General features: G+C 39.3%; 1 protein-coding gene across 2 annotated transcripts in view; it reads right to left on the reverse strand.

The window, feature by feature from the left end:
- The window catches only part of LOC122870373 (glucosidase 2 subunit beta-like), a 122407-nt gene that overhangs the window by 7978 nt on the left and 98764 nt on the right, over window positions 1–15665 (reverse strand). For both annotated transcript variants that reach the window (XM_044184502.1, XM_044184501.1), the window contains one exon: window positions 10310–10381. In XM_044184502.1, the coding sequence (XP_044040437.1) occupies window positions 10310–10381 (72 nt within the window). The remainder of the gene's footprint in view (window positions 1–10309; window positions 10382–15665) is intronic.

Below are 15665 nucleotides of genomic sequence, written 5' to 3' on the forward strand. Positions count from 1 at the left end.
ACATGCCTCTTACCACACACATCATGGAATCAATCTCATTTAATTTTCTCTCTGAATCACTAAGGTGTGATTTCTATTGACACACAGAATAGCAGATGTAGTTGTGATTTAATTACATCCACCACCCACAAAAATACCATTAAAATTGCATTTTAAGTTTACTGCAAGACTAAATAAAGAACTGCAAGAATCATGGATATATATATATATAGATATATAGATATATAGATATAGATATATATATATATATATATATATATATATATATATATATATATATAGATATATAGATATATAGATATATATATTTATAGATATATTTATATACTGTATATTTATATACTGTATGTCCACACTGCTCATTTTGGAATTAAAAACATGTAAAATACTTTTTGTAACTCGTGTGACAAAACTGGTCTCACAGTATTGAGTTGTTTTACTGATTTTTTATAATCTAATCCTCATTAGGAATAATTAGTATTAAAAAAGCTGATTAGCTTCCTTTTCTTCTTCTGAAAATGGCCTGAGCTGATATAAGCTCCTCTTTTTTCTTTAAAACGATGCGGTCGCCAGTGATTCTGTTTTAAACTTCATCGTGGCATTAATCCATATGCCTCGAGTGATAAATCTCGAAGATCCACGGCTAATCTCGCTCAACACTGAGAGGAGAGTTACCCCCTCTGATATAGCCACAAATCAACCTTTCAGAAGCAATTATCATTTGGACAACTCTACTCTGGTGTTTAAACACCCCGCAGATACTGGGGGGAGGGGTCTGAGCCAAGAGTGTATTTGTGCATGCCTTGATGTGTGTCTGTGTATGTTTGTGTGTTTTGAAGCCCTGGGCCTTCACTGGAGAAAACTGGATGAACAAAACCACAGGGGGAAAAAACAACACAATGGCGGCCCCGTTTGGTATGTCTGTAGTTTCCTCAAGAAAATGGAATATAAATGTGCTCATTTGCCTTCAGTGCTTTCTTTGTACATTTGTAGAAATTAGAAAGCTGACTTCAACTCCACTGAAGCGTCATCACATCTCCTCCTCATGCACAGGAGCAAGCTGCCTGCATATATTCACGTATGAAACATGTTTGCATACATATGTACTGCATATAAAGAAATTCTATTTATATTTTACAAGCAAATGTGCTTTGGTTAGGTTCTTACCATGCATGTAGCACTGCACTGAAAAATGCAAGGGGCTGTGTTGGAGGGAACTTGTTGTTTGAGGTACCGTTTTTTTTTTTTTTGCTGAAGCTCTGTGTTGGGACCCTTGCAATGTTGTGTTGCTCATATTTGTTCATTTTAAATTGTAATTTCAGTCATTTAGGACAGAATTTTATTTTGTATTTTAAATCCTTTAGAGCCGGTTGTTCTTATTACAAGGCAGCAAAAAAAACACATCACAGACCGCTTTATCTTTAGCGCTAATTGGAAACTTAGATGCAATGACACCTAGCTCTAGAGGTATCTCCCATCAATTAGCCAGGTCCTTCAAATCCATTCGTTTGCAGCAACATGTCCACAATCCGATGTGCCAACTCAGCATCAGATTACTTGTAAATACTTCTCTAACAACCAGCTCCTCATCCTGAATCCTAACCTGTGTTAAGATGGTGTAAAGTCTGTGCTTATTACCGTCAACTTACCACAGCAGCACCCACTCATTAGCTGCCACTGCAATGAATTATACCTCACAGCTACGCTTTTCACTGCTTTAACAAGGGGTCTGGAGCAGCAAGTTAGTCCCCTCACTATGCTGTTAATGCGCTAATCATTTACAGGACGAGACGCTGTGCTGCACTGGCAGGTAGAGAGAGCAATTTGGGAGCTGCTGCTTAATTTGGATTCGGTAAAGCAGTGCTACAAAAAAAATAAAAAATAGGACCCTGCTCTCATAGCCAAGCAGTGCCAAGCATCGCTAACCTCTGCCACTCGTGTAAGGTCACCAATCGGAGAGCAGAGTTTTGAAATGAGCCCAGACATTGTCATTACTGTGCCTGTGCACGACATTTCTGATGCTCCTCTCACCCTCCTACCACCCATTGTGCCCAGCACCTTAATAAATAATTCATACGCATAGGAACATGTGAAGGGCACATGCTCAGTCAGGGCTTTGCTTTCACTTCATTTCATATGACTGATATACAAAGAGGGCATTTATACATTCTTTTTCGTTGCCAGTAGAGTTTTCTGAATTGCAGGGCACAGAACAGGATTAAAATATATTATTATACATAAAACTGTATGTGGGGATCTTCAACAGGTCAACTATTGAAATTGCAGGCAGCATACTGGATGTTGCAACCATTCTGTTGGACAGTTTTCTCATGTATAGCGCGTTGACCCATATAATTACTCTAAATCAGTGAGTAACAGCCATGGCACATTTTGTTTTGCATTCGCTGCATAAACAGAACACCGAGGCCATTTTATGTGCAGTTATAAAACAAACTCAGGGTGCATATTTCATCAACACCTCCTGACAGATATGAATCAGGGCTGATGTCAAACCCAAATCAGTATTCTGTTAACAGCTCACTTGCGCCTCATTAACGACTGGGCTAGATGTTGCCATGGCTACCCAGCAGAAAGGCCATCAGGGGTTCACGGTGTCAGCTCCCCCCGCCCTCCACTCCCTACCACTTTAACCCTCTCCTCAGACACACAAGAGTCATTACCCTTTCGCCTTGATTGCCAGATAAAGTGTGGGCTGTTGAGTTCAGGGACCATACAACAAACACATAAGAAACACACACATATTTTATATATATATAGGTGTTACATTTCCTATATAAGTGAGTGTGTTATATAAATGAATTTCTGTATCTGCCTGGCTGTCAGTTGCTGCACTAGTATACCATGGCATGCTCCTCTTGAGCGTTGGGCATTAAGCGGCTGCCATGTTCCCAGGTAAAGAGGGCCCCACTCTTTGCTAATGGCACTCCAGCGAATGACCTTGACAGCTTGAAAATGAGCGCATTAAGTAGAACACTTCAATGTATAATTATGCACTTGTTCCAGTCAAACTGTCACTACTCTGTAGGTTAAATCATTACGGCTTAGATAAGATGAAAATAATAAAATAAATCCTTTTTCTAAAATGCCTATCAAAACAATTAAGGGAAGGGACTGGCTTTGATATGGGCTCATGAAAGGGAGCATCACTCCACTCATTAAGTGAGCACATTCAAAAAAGCTAAGCAGTGGAGAGTAAAGAAACAAAAACAGCCACTAAACAAATTACTAAAAAGAAATATGCATGGCAATGGGATGTGCTAGTTTTCAACATGACAGTAAATCAGAATAGCACAATAATGTATATAATGTATTGAGAACACAAGCACTAAAAATGAAAATTACATTTTCATGGATTGCTTGTATTATGAAAAACTTACATGGGTATAAAAATGGAAAATATGTAACAATAAGATAGACTTTTGTCTTTTCAGTCATTTTCAAAAAGAATGCTCAGATGTAGAAAATAATATAAATATAGTTAAGTACATGAAAAACTTGCGTCCAAATTCATCATGAAAAAACAAAAACAGTCAGTGTTTTAATTTAGGGGGACCACCCTAAAACGGGGGTTACAAAAATTTAAAAGTAGTTGTTCCAAAATGTTTTAATTACTATAGTGTGGGTATTTATACATCCTTTTAAATAGTTAATGAGAAGTCAAGGCTGTGTTATATATTTGTCATGCATACAGCTATGTATGGCCTATGTAAGAAAACCTCATTCAAAAATCATTGACATTTGTAAAAATGAAAATTACGGAAAATAGATCCCTAGAACTTAACCCTAGACATGGGTGGTAATTAAAAGAAAAAAAAACAACTATGTAGTTATAGTTGTTTATCTAATATTCCTATTTTTAGCCACCTTTAACAAACACCATTTTCCATAAGCCCTAGACCATTGTGGGTTAAACGTCAACCAGCATGTGAGAATGCGGCAGTCCAAGTAAAAAGATATCATGTATATGGAAGAAACCACGTTACACAGTTAGTGAAAGCTAAAAAAAATAATGTCAAATATCAACATTGTCAAAATGCCTTTGTTGTTGTATTTTTACCCTATAACCCTTAAGTGTGTCATTCCCTGATTCAATCTCACATGGATGTTCAATTTCTTTGTGCTCATTTGTAACCTGCTTGTGTTGGAGTAGTTTCACAGTAATAATCTTACAGCTCCCTCGCGATTGCTGTGCAATAAAATGGCCACCTATGGAGATAATTAGCTACAGTACTTTTCCCCTATTTATACATGGGCAGCCACTGCAGAAAACTGCAAGTGAACAGTAATTAGTCTTAAAAAGAGAAGGGACATGATATGTTGTATTTTCCATCAGAACTTCATCCTTTTAACACTTTTAAAAAGATGTTCAGATTTCAGCTGCCCTCATGAGAAACTGACTCTTGTTGATCAAATGAACTTATTTGATCAAGAAAGGAGTAGTCCTCCTTTCTTCAGCCTGTGCAAATAAATTTGCTCAGCTGGATCATTCAAGCTAATGCCCCTCAAAGGACTTTGACAGCCTGGAGCCATTCACATGGCTGCACCTCTTCCTCTCAGCACCTGGGGATTTCTTTCTCTCTGTTACATTCTGAAGATCTTTTATTTAGAGCGCTACAAGAACTGCATGGTGGCAAAACAATATAGGGTCACTAGCACTGGTTTTAAAGTGAGCCTAGCAGTAGGTGAGAGAAAACATTGTTATGCTATGTCTGTATATAGCTCAAAAAAGGCAGATCTGTAAACAGCATGCGTATGTCTACAGTATACTGCTACAGACAGCCAACCTATTTGTATTTTCCACGGTGGCCAGCACATCCCACTCTCTCTGGGGTTGCTCTGCGCTGTCATTTCAACTGCCTGGCTCCTTAGCAGTGGGCATACACAGTCATTCACTGTGGTTTCAATGTTGCTAGGCTACCTCACTTCTCCACTGTTTGAAAATCTACTGTTCAATAAAGCAGTTCAAGGGAGACCTGTGGGTTTGAATACTGAGCGATATGAACCTGCAGGAGTAACTGACAGCGCTAATAGCCTTTTTTTGTTATTTCACAATACCCTTTTTCTTTTATCCCTTGACTCAGTAACACATCTGTGCCTACCTCTACAGCCCATGCATCTGCTTCAGTCATAATATTCATATATAAGAACATTTATAACCTTCCCCGGTTATATATTCCTGTTTTGACAGTGTACAATGTGAGTCATAACCGTAGTGGTGAAAATCTTGCCTTTGTAGTCTTCCACCGTTCTTTTATGGTTTGTTTATTCATATCCGCCCAGCAGTGTCTAGGAGTTATTATTATTCCTGTTTTGTCTATCCTTTTTTCAGCATTGGATGTTGGGCGTATTCCAAGCTTGGCCTGTCAAACACAGTGTGTTTCCAAGGTTGACGGGAGAACAAACGTGCTGCTCGCTGGGCACTGCACAATTTCAGCACTGCTTTTTTTCTCTCTCCTCGTGTGCTCCCGATGATGACGAGTGCAGAGCCGTTTGACCCCGGGCACAATAGAAGGCCTAGCTCCTTGAACTTTGCAGGGCGACATGCGCCGACCCCATAACCCCAACTGCGTGGCCACCTGATTTCCCTGGAGTCCCAAAACAAAAACTCATTGGATGACCCCTCAACTTATCCCTTCCTCCTCCACAGCTACATTTAAAATCATCCCACCCTCCTCTGTCTAGAGGCAAATATGCTTCATTTTAGCATGGAGATGCTATTATTCTTACAATGTTGCATCTTGTATATATTTGTTTTGTCTGGCCACATTTTATAAGGTCTATAGATTCATGTTTGATCTACATTTGTTAATTTATCTACATTTTTCTTACATCTTTCTTTATGATTGGCCTTTATGGGAACACAAGTTAAAATATTTCTTTTACATATTTGGCTTAATATACAGAAAAAAGGTTTTTGAGGTCAAACTTCTTGTTCTTGTCTGAGTCCAGACTGTTCCATATCATTGCAGCTGGAGCTATTTCCATGTGTTTATCCTAAGCTAACTCTGAAAAGGGCCATATAAATATTTCAAATGCACTTCTGCTCATGGTGAAAGGTTATTATGGCCAGACGCTGCTGTGAGGGCATACTTTAAAGAGTTGTTTTTTGTAGTTGTTGTGGTTGTTAGCCCGAAATGGCTTGAACACCAAGTTAATTACTGGATGTTGACAATGTACTTCCTGGGGACTTGTGTTTTCAAAACTTAAATGGATCAGACTGATAGTGAGCTGTGGTGCTGCATGTATTTAAGCCATTAGATCCATTTGAGGAAGAAATTAAAATGAGGTTATATATTGGGTGCTCACTGCTAACTGGAAGAAGCTGCTGCTGGTGTCTAGTGTTACATACTTGAGTGTATCGCTTCAGTATGGACCTGTTTCTTGTTTGTAGTTGAATTTTAAACTACATTTTACTTTGTTCTGTGCTTTGTCATCATTTTCACAATGGTGGTACAATGTAACTGCATTCAATTATGTCCCTGTGGTTTACCATTATGATGTTATTGCTTCACTTTAATGTCTGAAAACAAGAAACGGCGCACGTTGCTTTTCTCTGTTCTTTTCTTTTGCCCTATGTTCAGTTCCCTTTTATATTAAAGCCTTTTATTTTTTCAACCGGCAAACACTCAATTACCAAAACAACCAATCAGCTGTAGGTTGCATGGTCTATTGTCAAATATTAATAGACTATTAAGGACAGGTTGTGGGCACCGTGATAAATAGCAGTACATGTCTGAGTTTCTTCATTCATTTATCTATCATGCTCTATCACGTTATCACGGACACATAACATGCAGCTTTTATTTCTTCTTCGGTTTTGACTCTTTGGGGAGGGTATAGACTACCATGTCCTTATGACTTATGCACATGGAATCAACAGTCCTTTGTTTTTACCTGACTGTGCGAAGTGTAAAGCCTAGTTTTGCCAACAAATTTAGGCAGCAATGACTGAAAACCTGAGTAAAAAGAGTCATAAAAGAGAGTCATATTAAGCTGAAAACAAATTAGCAGGGTGTCAACTATTGTATAATAAGAGGTGTGATAATAACTGTTTTAAAAGAATAGTTACACATTTATGAAAAATGTTAATTCATTTTCTTACAGATAGTTAGATGAGAAGATCACTCTGTGGCCTTAGCATTAAGTATTGAGCCAGGAGTTGGTTAGCTTATGTATATGTGTATTTGTTTGTCTTTTCAGGTGGACTGCATTTAGTAAACCATGTGTTTGCTGTCCTGTCATTGTACCCACTGTGTCTGCGCTGGGTGGGGGTGAGTAGATAGGACATTATGAAGATGGACGACCCTGTCACAGTGGGGTGGTATTTGTCGCAATGCAAGCATTTTCTTCTACTCTATTATCATTATCATGGCTGATGTTATTGTTACAATAGCCATTTCAGGAAGCGGTTGAGCTGCTGAGACCGAAAGGCAGAAAAGCTAAATGGAAAAAGGAGACATTGGCATTCAGGAGGTTGAATGAGTTGTATAATATCTACATTTACAGATAATTGGAAGCATACAGTACGACTGCTGTGCCTTATGAAATCTTTATGGCTACGTGTGTGGCCACAATATAAGAGCAAGCAGCTACAAAAGAACATGTTCCCGGGCTGATTTATTGTTCCTTAAGAACATTTGTAAAGTTAATGGTCTAACGGCAACTATCCAGCAAAACCAAGCATGAAGGAAGGTTAGGGCTCAGGGAACAATTTTAACTTTTATGAGCCTTGACACACTTCACAAACTGAGTGCTGGCCATGAGCGGTAATCAAAATTCAGCAGCAACACCCTCCATTTAATACTGCAGAAATGTAACATAACTAATCCAAATTAGTCGAAATGGTACAAGCAAGTATTAGCAATGTCATCGCCACAGTAGTCACAGTTCCAGCTTTTTCATTGACAGGCCACACATGTTGATGCCGTTTCTCCTTCTCTCTCCCCTTCTCTTTCTCACATGGTTGTCCTTTAGGATGCTAGAGCAGCTGTGATAAATGCTGCCGTTTAAATCAAAGCACTCCCCTCTCCCCCCTCACCCCCTCTGGGGAGAAGGAGGATGCCTCCATGCAGAGTGATATCAGGAGGCCCAGCCATATCCTGCAAGGGCTGACTGATGGTCTGTCTGGATAAAAAATGAACTTTATTCCCAGCATACGAGCTATGATTCATGCACACCCCCCTCCCAAAACCATTCCACATATACCTTCTCTAGAAACCGTGTAGTACATAATATAGTGCTGCACCACCTGCCTACACCTAGAAAATACCAATGAGGTGTTTGTGTTTGCATGTGATAAAACAAGTAATATCAAACTAGCAGAGGGTAAATGAAAAATTGAACATCCTTCTAGACATTCTGAGGAAGGGAACATGGCCATCCGTACGTAATATTTTCTGCTGTAGTCAGTAACATCAGTCCTATCTAAAACATTTCATGTGGAAATATTAATATGTTATAAATTTGAAATCATTCTCTGTTTGGCAGCGATTTTGTTCCAAACAGAGTGATCAACTCACATGAGTCGGAGATGTGTTTGACCACTGGTTCTGTTTGGTCCTTCTGCCCTTCCATACCATCATGAGTGACAGGCAGGCAGAAGCGCTGGGGTCACATTACTCACAGTTAGCATTCTGTTCTTCCTCTTTCCTGCGCTAAAAACATGGTGAAGCATTGCACTTTCCGCTCCAAAAGTGAGTGGGTAGTGTGGGAGGTGGCGGTGCAAAAAGAACACAGCCCTGCTTCAGATTCCAATTAATTTGCCATCTGAAAGCAAAACTACATGTGCAAAAAGGGATAATTGCTAATAAATTAACGTCTCACTTCAACTGCCAAAAGAAGACAAGTCAAGCCTAATGGCATTACATCTCAAAGGAGACAAAATGTTTTGACACTTTGTCGCAAATTTTCCATGGTCATTTATGCCTTTATATTGTCTGTTCGCAAAACAAGTCGTTAGCCTGTGTGCCTACTACAACCAAAACAGCACTGCAATTGAGTCCTCCTCTTTGGGGAGGAGTTGCAGAGAATCATAAAAGCTTTTTTTCCGGAGAGTTGTCAATGTCGATGGAATAGCGTTTCCATTATTGCACCCTATAAAAGTGTTGGATCACTGACGGTTAAGGCTAATGAGAGAGTGGAAAAGGACAGTGAGGTGACATCCCGTAATTATCACCTCAAATCTAAAATTCAAAGAAGAGAAAAAGTAAAAAAAAAAAAAGGAGAAAACATCAGTATTTCTTTAGCTGACAGAGATGTTACAATTATGAGAAGGTGGGAAAAGGTGGTGTGATGTGATAGAAGCAAAACGCGGCAACTAAATGACAGCCGTTGTTTCAAACTCAGCAGGTAGAAAAAAAAAATCAAGATCATATATTTGACCAAGAAAGTTACTGTTATACTATAGGTGGTGTTTTTGCTGACCCTTTAGAGCAACTTCACTTCCAATTAGTATACTGACACTCCTGGGGAACAAAGAACGAAAAAAAACTGAGCATGTCTTGTGACATCTAAAGGTCCGTTTCTATGGGGACTGAGTGGCATCTTTCATAGCACATAGGCATTTTAATACACACCAATGTCCAGCAGTCAACACAGCCGATCCCAAGGGGATGGTAAAAGGCCAGAACATAATCCTTCAGATGAAATTGAAACCCTTCGAAGCTAACAAAATACAACCCCAGCAGTATATGAAATTCACCCCCTGTTTGTCATTGATCAAAAGGTATTAAAACTATAATAGAGATCTGTTAGCGATTGATTAAAGGTCATATGAAGCCTAACAGAGATTGAATAATAAAACAAAAATCAATACCACAAATATTGGTCTTAGGGTAACTTCATATGAGCACTGTAACCATGATTAAAAAGCTTGCAGTGCAGTAGTGGGATTCGTTTCAGGTCCATTCATGAAATGAAAAATGCTGCCATGTGAATTTATTTAATTGATATAAGTAAGAAAAACTTCTTTCTGGCTTCATTGCATGATGAAAGACCAAAGACAACAAAATGTATGTTGGATTCCTAAAGCTGTTTTAGAAAAAACCTTAACCTTAACTGGGCTTCATATTAGAAGTGTGAATGTGTGACTTTAAATGTCACAGCACACAATGTACTCACAGTGCTGTAAAGCTCTTTGGAAAAAGTGTCCCTCAAATTGCAAATGTTAAATTGTTGACATCTAGTCCTAGGTACTGAATATTTCCACTGTCCCTGTCCTACCCTGGCCGGTCATTGTTTGGGATTTTAAGTATGGAGAGACAAAAGAGGAGGTGATTGAGGTACTTACCCTAATGAGACCTCTGTTCCTGCAGTGCTCTTTTGTGTGACTTGATTGAACGGGCACAGGGTATAAGTATACCTGCAGACAGGAAAAGAAAACAGAATGTCCACATTGAGAAAACTCGTACACAAGTTACCACAAGGTTTAATCCATGGTGGTCATATGTTTCCTCACAACAGGCTTTTTTTCACATTGTGCTTTATTTCTTGCTCTTTTACCCAGGCTTGGTGAAAAACTAGAGCTTGACCGATATACATGAGCATTGCCAAAATCACTGGCCAATTTTAGTTTATCACAGATTTTTCAGCTGAAAAGTACAATAAAAATTGCACTACAGAAATGCCAAATATGTTTGAAAAACTTCACACTCAGTACATATCCTACAGTACAATCCTCATTAATAATGCAAAGCTATGTATTTATATTAAAACTGCTCCATGCAATATTTTTTTTATTAACAATGGATCTCAAGACTATATGTAATGTGAAATGTGTTGCTGGTAGTAACAAACCCAAAAAGAAATAGCAATTCTGCTCAGCTCTAAGGAGCTGTTTAGCATTGTTTTGGTTTTACAGCCTGTTCTCACCGATCTCATCAAGGTTCAAAGCCACAGCAGGAAGTGTTTTTTTTGTTTGTTTAGAAAAAGCTTTGGTAAACCGACTTTATGCTGATTTCCCAGTTAGCCCAAAGTTAACAACTCGCTGTTAAACATAGTGGAGCTTTAAGAGGCTAAAGAGCCAAGTATGTCTCTCTGGAGTTGGTGGAGACCAAAACAGAGCTAAAGGAGAGCAAATATTGGACTTATATTTGCCAGGTGGCCGGTAAAATGAATGCTAATGTTGCTACATGTCCGGATGTGAACTTGCTAATGTATTAGGCAAAACAACTTTATAAGGTGGGTATGTCAATGTTGTGTTTATGCTGACCCAATTGGCCAACAAAATCAGTTAATATAGGTTAATATATTGTTACTGTATTTTTTAAACTCTCAGTCTCAAAAGTTCAGTATCAGCCAGGCTCTTTGAAAAACGAAACTTACACTGCAGACAAGCAAAATATAGTGAAGGCCGTAAAAGTCAAGTACCAAAGTAGAATTATTGAACAGTGAGACTGTCTAGGCTCAGTGGCTACCTACCGGACAGAAGACTGACAAGGAGCTACCAGTTATCCTGGCACCCACAACTCTTCTACTAAAGCTAAAAGAAGTCTAAAGGAGTTAGCAATTAGCAGAGACCATCACTAATGTACTTGCTAGGGATAGTGCTGGAGAGTAGAGGCACGATCACTAGCTCTTGTAACAAACTGATCAAAGACCTTGATGGTGAAACCGACAGCTGGTCTTTTTTCTTTGACATTTGAACCATTACTGTTTTAAAAGAGCAGATGCCCAGACAGCCACAACGAGTGTGAGAGAGAGAGAGAGAGAGAGAGAGAGAGTGAGTGAGTAAGTGAGAAAGTGCAGAGGAAAAAAAGGCTGCAGCGTAAGTAGATGTGGGCCAGGAAGTGCGGGGGGGATCAAAAGCTGTATGAGAGAAAAGCAAGATGAAAGAAAATAAAATGATGAACATCAGAGAAAGGGGGATAGTGGGAGAGAGGTAAGTGATTGGCTGCCAACTTCTTTTGCTCATGTGCTTGTTTGCGGATTGTATTAAATGCTTCTCATCTCAGAGACTTTCATTTAGGCATTTATCCTTTCATGTCTACTGTTTCAACAGGGATGCCACTTCCCCCACCCGCCAGATATAAGGAAAAATAACAGAAGCATCTTAAGTGACTGAGTGAGAAGAAGTACAGCTCGGAGTACAATTAAATGTCTCACAATGAATAAGCCTATTGAGAATCCATTGCCCCCCCAAGACACAGCAGCAAAGTTCCTATTGGGATGTTTTCTTATTTATTTGTAATCTATTAGTTAATTCTTAAACTATAGAATTTGTAGCCAAGCTAGCAAAGCAATGTCGGTCAGTAGGCCCACCGCTTTGGTCCAGACTGAAATATCTCAACAACTATTGGATGGATTGCCATGACATTTTGTACACACTGATTTTGGTGAACCCCTGATCTCAACAACTCTTGGATGGATTACCGCGAAATTTGGTACAGACATTCATGGTGCCCAGAAGATGAGTCTGATCTCCACCACTAGCAGGTCAAAGTTTTCACTTATCCAGTGAGATATGTGGTATATATACTTGATGGGATTGGCCCAACATTTGGTACAAATATTCATGGTCCCCAGCAGATGCATCTTAATGACTTTGATGATCCCCTGAGATCCCTCTGGCACTACCATGAGGCTGACATTTGTAGTTGTGAGAGAAATGTCTCAATAACTATTGGCTAGATTGCCATGGAATGTGGTACAAACGTTCTTGTTCCCCTAAGGAAGAACTGTAATAACGCTGATGCTCCCTCATCAGGTCAAATTTGTCCAATACTTTGGTTTAAGACCAAATACCTGGAAGACTAAGAACACTTCCATCAGCCTCAGCTGAACTTTGTGTTTAGTGCATGTGAACAAAATAGTGAACGTGGAAAACATTAGCATGTTAGCCATGTCATTGTGAGCATGCCATGTTGGCATTATCATTTAGCTAAAAGAAACACTGTGCCCAAGTACAGCCTCACAGAGCTGCTAGCATGGCTGTAGACTCTAGGTCTTGTTCCAGAAGGTCCATGGAGACATTACATAACTGCTGTTTAAACAGAATTTGAAACTTATCAGTGCTTTGGTCCAAAATTTTAAGATGTACAACAGCTTCCCAACCAGAACCTTTAAAAGTGCAATCAAATAACAATGTGATGTGTGCCAAATAACCTGCCATACTAAATAAATGAATAATAAAATATATAAATCAGAATTCCTACTCGACATTGGCTTTATTGTCCCTTATACAAGCCACTAGATTCATTAAGCAGGTGTTTCAGCAACAACAAACATCCTCATCTGAGCCAAGAAACAGATGGCACCTGATAGACAGAGGTATAGTGAGCAGAGGAAGGGGGAAAGGAAAAGGGGTAACGCAGTGAAAAAGCTATCAAATGAGTCCCATAAGGGAGTACCCCTGTATGTCTGTACCTCTCTTCCCCCTCTCCATAACCCTCTCTCTTACCCTCAAGGCAAAGCCATCCATCCCTACCCACTTTTGCTGACACGCCAGCACTGCACAAAAAAAAAAAAGCTAGGCTATTTGTGTGTGGGGGCACTGCGATCTGACCTTGGATGCTCGCCTCCATGTGGCAGCTTGTGAGGAAACAAAAGCAGGCAAGGCAACACAGAAAATGTGTCGCTGGGTAAAAAAAAAAAGAAGTTAGGAGAGATTAGAAATGCCGAGACCAACATGCGGACGGAGGTGCAGGTTGATTAGCTGTCTGTCTACAAGACAGACACTTCACATTCTGCTGTCTGCGTTACATAAATAGGACACAGCAGAAAGGTCAAACGGCACATTTATACAAACTGTCCCCAGCTATCCTTAGCAAATGAGCACAGTGTGACATAAAGTGTGACGGAGGAAATCTCCGCTGAGATGGACGGGGGGTGACAAAGGCTTTGAGGAGAAGGGACTGACAGCGATGGAAATATAAGGCTAAGAAACAGCCAGGAGAACAAAGGCAAAGACAGAGTAAAGGGGAAGACAGAGAAAGATAAAAAGAAATAAAAGTGCGCAAAAGAAAGTGGGAGGGAATAAGAGTGTGCTGGTGGTGACGCTGAGCATATGAATCACCAACTGAACAGGCCGCAAATATGACAGACGATGATGTGCAGCAAGGGGGACATTGGGCGGAGGATGCAAAGGGTACGAAAGAAAGAGACGAGAAGATAAAACTTGGTGGGTCACTGATTAATCCTTTGACAATAATTAGAAGATTATTAAAATCTGAGCATCAGATCAAAAATGACAACAGTGGGAGGATTCCCATTCGGGTCCACTGTATCTCTTTCTGTCCCCCACTTTCTTTTTCTCACCGTCTGAGAATGCAGCTCAGACACTAGCCAATGTGCAATATCTTGGTACCACTGTGTCAATCTTTGGCAGGTGTTCTAGGGCCTGAAGGTACACAGTTAGAGAATAAATATCTTAGATGCAACCACTTAGCCCCTCAGGCAGTATTTCATGCGTCACTGGATCAGACTGTTCACTCAGTTCACTCAGAACTGCAAAACTAGTTCTAAACTGACTGCTTTCCAATTTAAGCTAATAAAATTAGATAAATGGTAACGAGCAAGCATAGAAGTCTTCGTGTTTTCTAGTGTGCAGTAGAATATAAGATATAAGAAAATTGAGGTAAACTGAGCTTTGTGCACCTTTAAGGGATAATTTCGTAGGTTTGTTTCAAACCGTTCATCTAACTCCTCGTGTTTTTTTGTCCCAAAGTTTTCTCTAGCGATAGTATTTAGCTCTGTGTATATCTTCATTGCTATTATTACAGATAGCAGTGGAGGCCAAAAATAAGACCCAAGTTGTTACTGTATAAGCCATAATTATTCTTTAACATTCCATTGTTAATTACAGATCTGACACAGACACCCAACTGGTACTCACTTGGGCTATAGAGGAAAAATGAGATAAGCATATTTATTCTTCAGTCCACTGAGATCCAGTCAAGAAAGGGAGAAGGAGAGAGACAGCAATTAAGCCCTTCTCCCTCTAGACTGCTATGTGATGGCGTGGGTGGAGTTCACTGAGGGTGACACTGCAAACTGCAGCAACGTCAACACTAGCTAATTGGTTTACAGGTAACACTGTGTACACTCAGCTGGCATGTCACAGGTCAAAGGTGACTCAGCAATATAAGGTGACATGGTTAATTGTTTGGTAGCAAACTTTAAGGAAAACCACCACTGTTCATCTTGATAGCATAGAGCAATCTTGGGTCACACATTCATATGTAGGATGTGTTTCAATAATAATCTTCATGTTGTTGATGATATTTGACTATTTTAAGGTTTACATTATTTTGTCATCTTTAAATAAGAATTAAAAATCTACTCTATAGTTTTACTGCATGTGTGTACTAATATGTAAAGTAAGGTCATATTTCAATGCTGTTAGTATAGTATTTAGGTTAAAAATAGGTTAGACGGTAATGACTTGTAATATTGTACATAAAAAGGTATTTGTGTTATTGTTAGAAAAATGAAGCTAAAATACACCATGGAAACAAAGTGTTAGAATCTCCAAAATAAATAAGCTTCTCTTTCTGTTGAGCTATGTAATTGTGACAGATAAAAATAATAGAAAAATGTATTGCTTTAGTGACTTTTTCATGAAATGCACAAGGTGTTTTACAATTAATAGCTAATAACAGTCCCATTTACATAGATACAAAGGGAAATACAGTAGTAGCAGCAATATG

Source organism: Siniperca chuatsi, linkage group LG22 (assembly GCF_020085105.1).
Source record: "Siniperca chuatsi isolate FFG_IHB_CAS linkage group LG22, ASM2008510v1, whole genome shotgun sequence".
NCBI lineage: Eukaryota > Metazoa > Chordata > Actinopteri > Centrarchiformes > Sinipercidae > Siniperca > Siniperca chuatsi.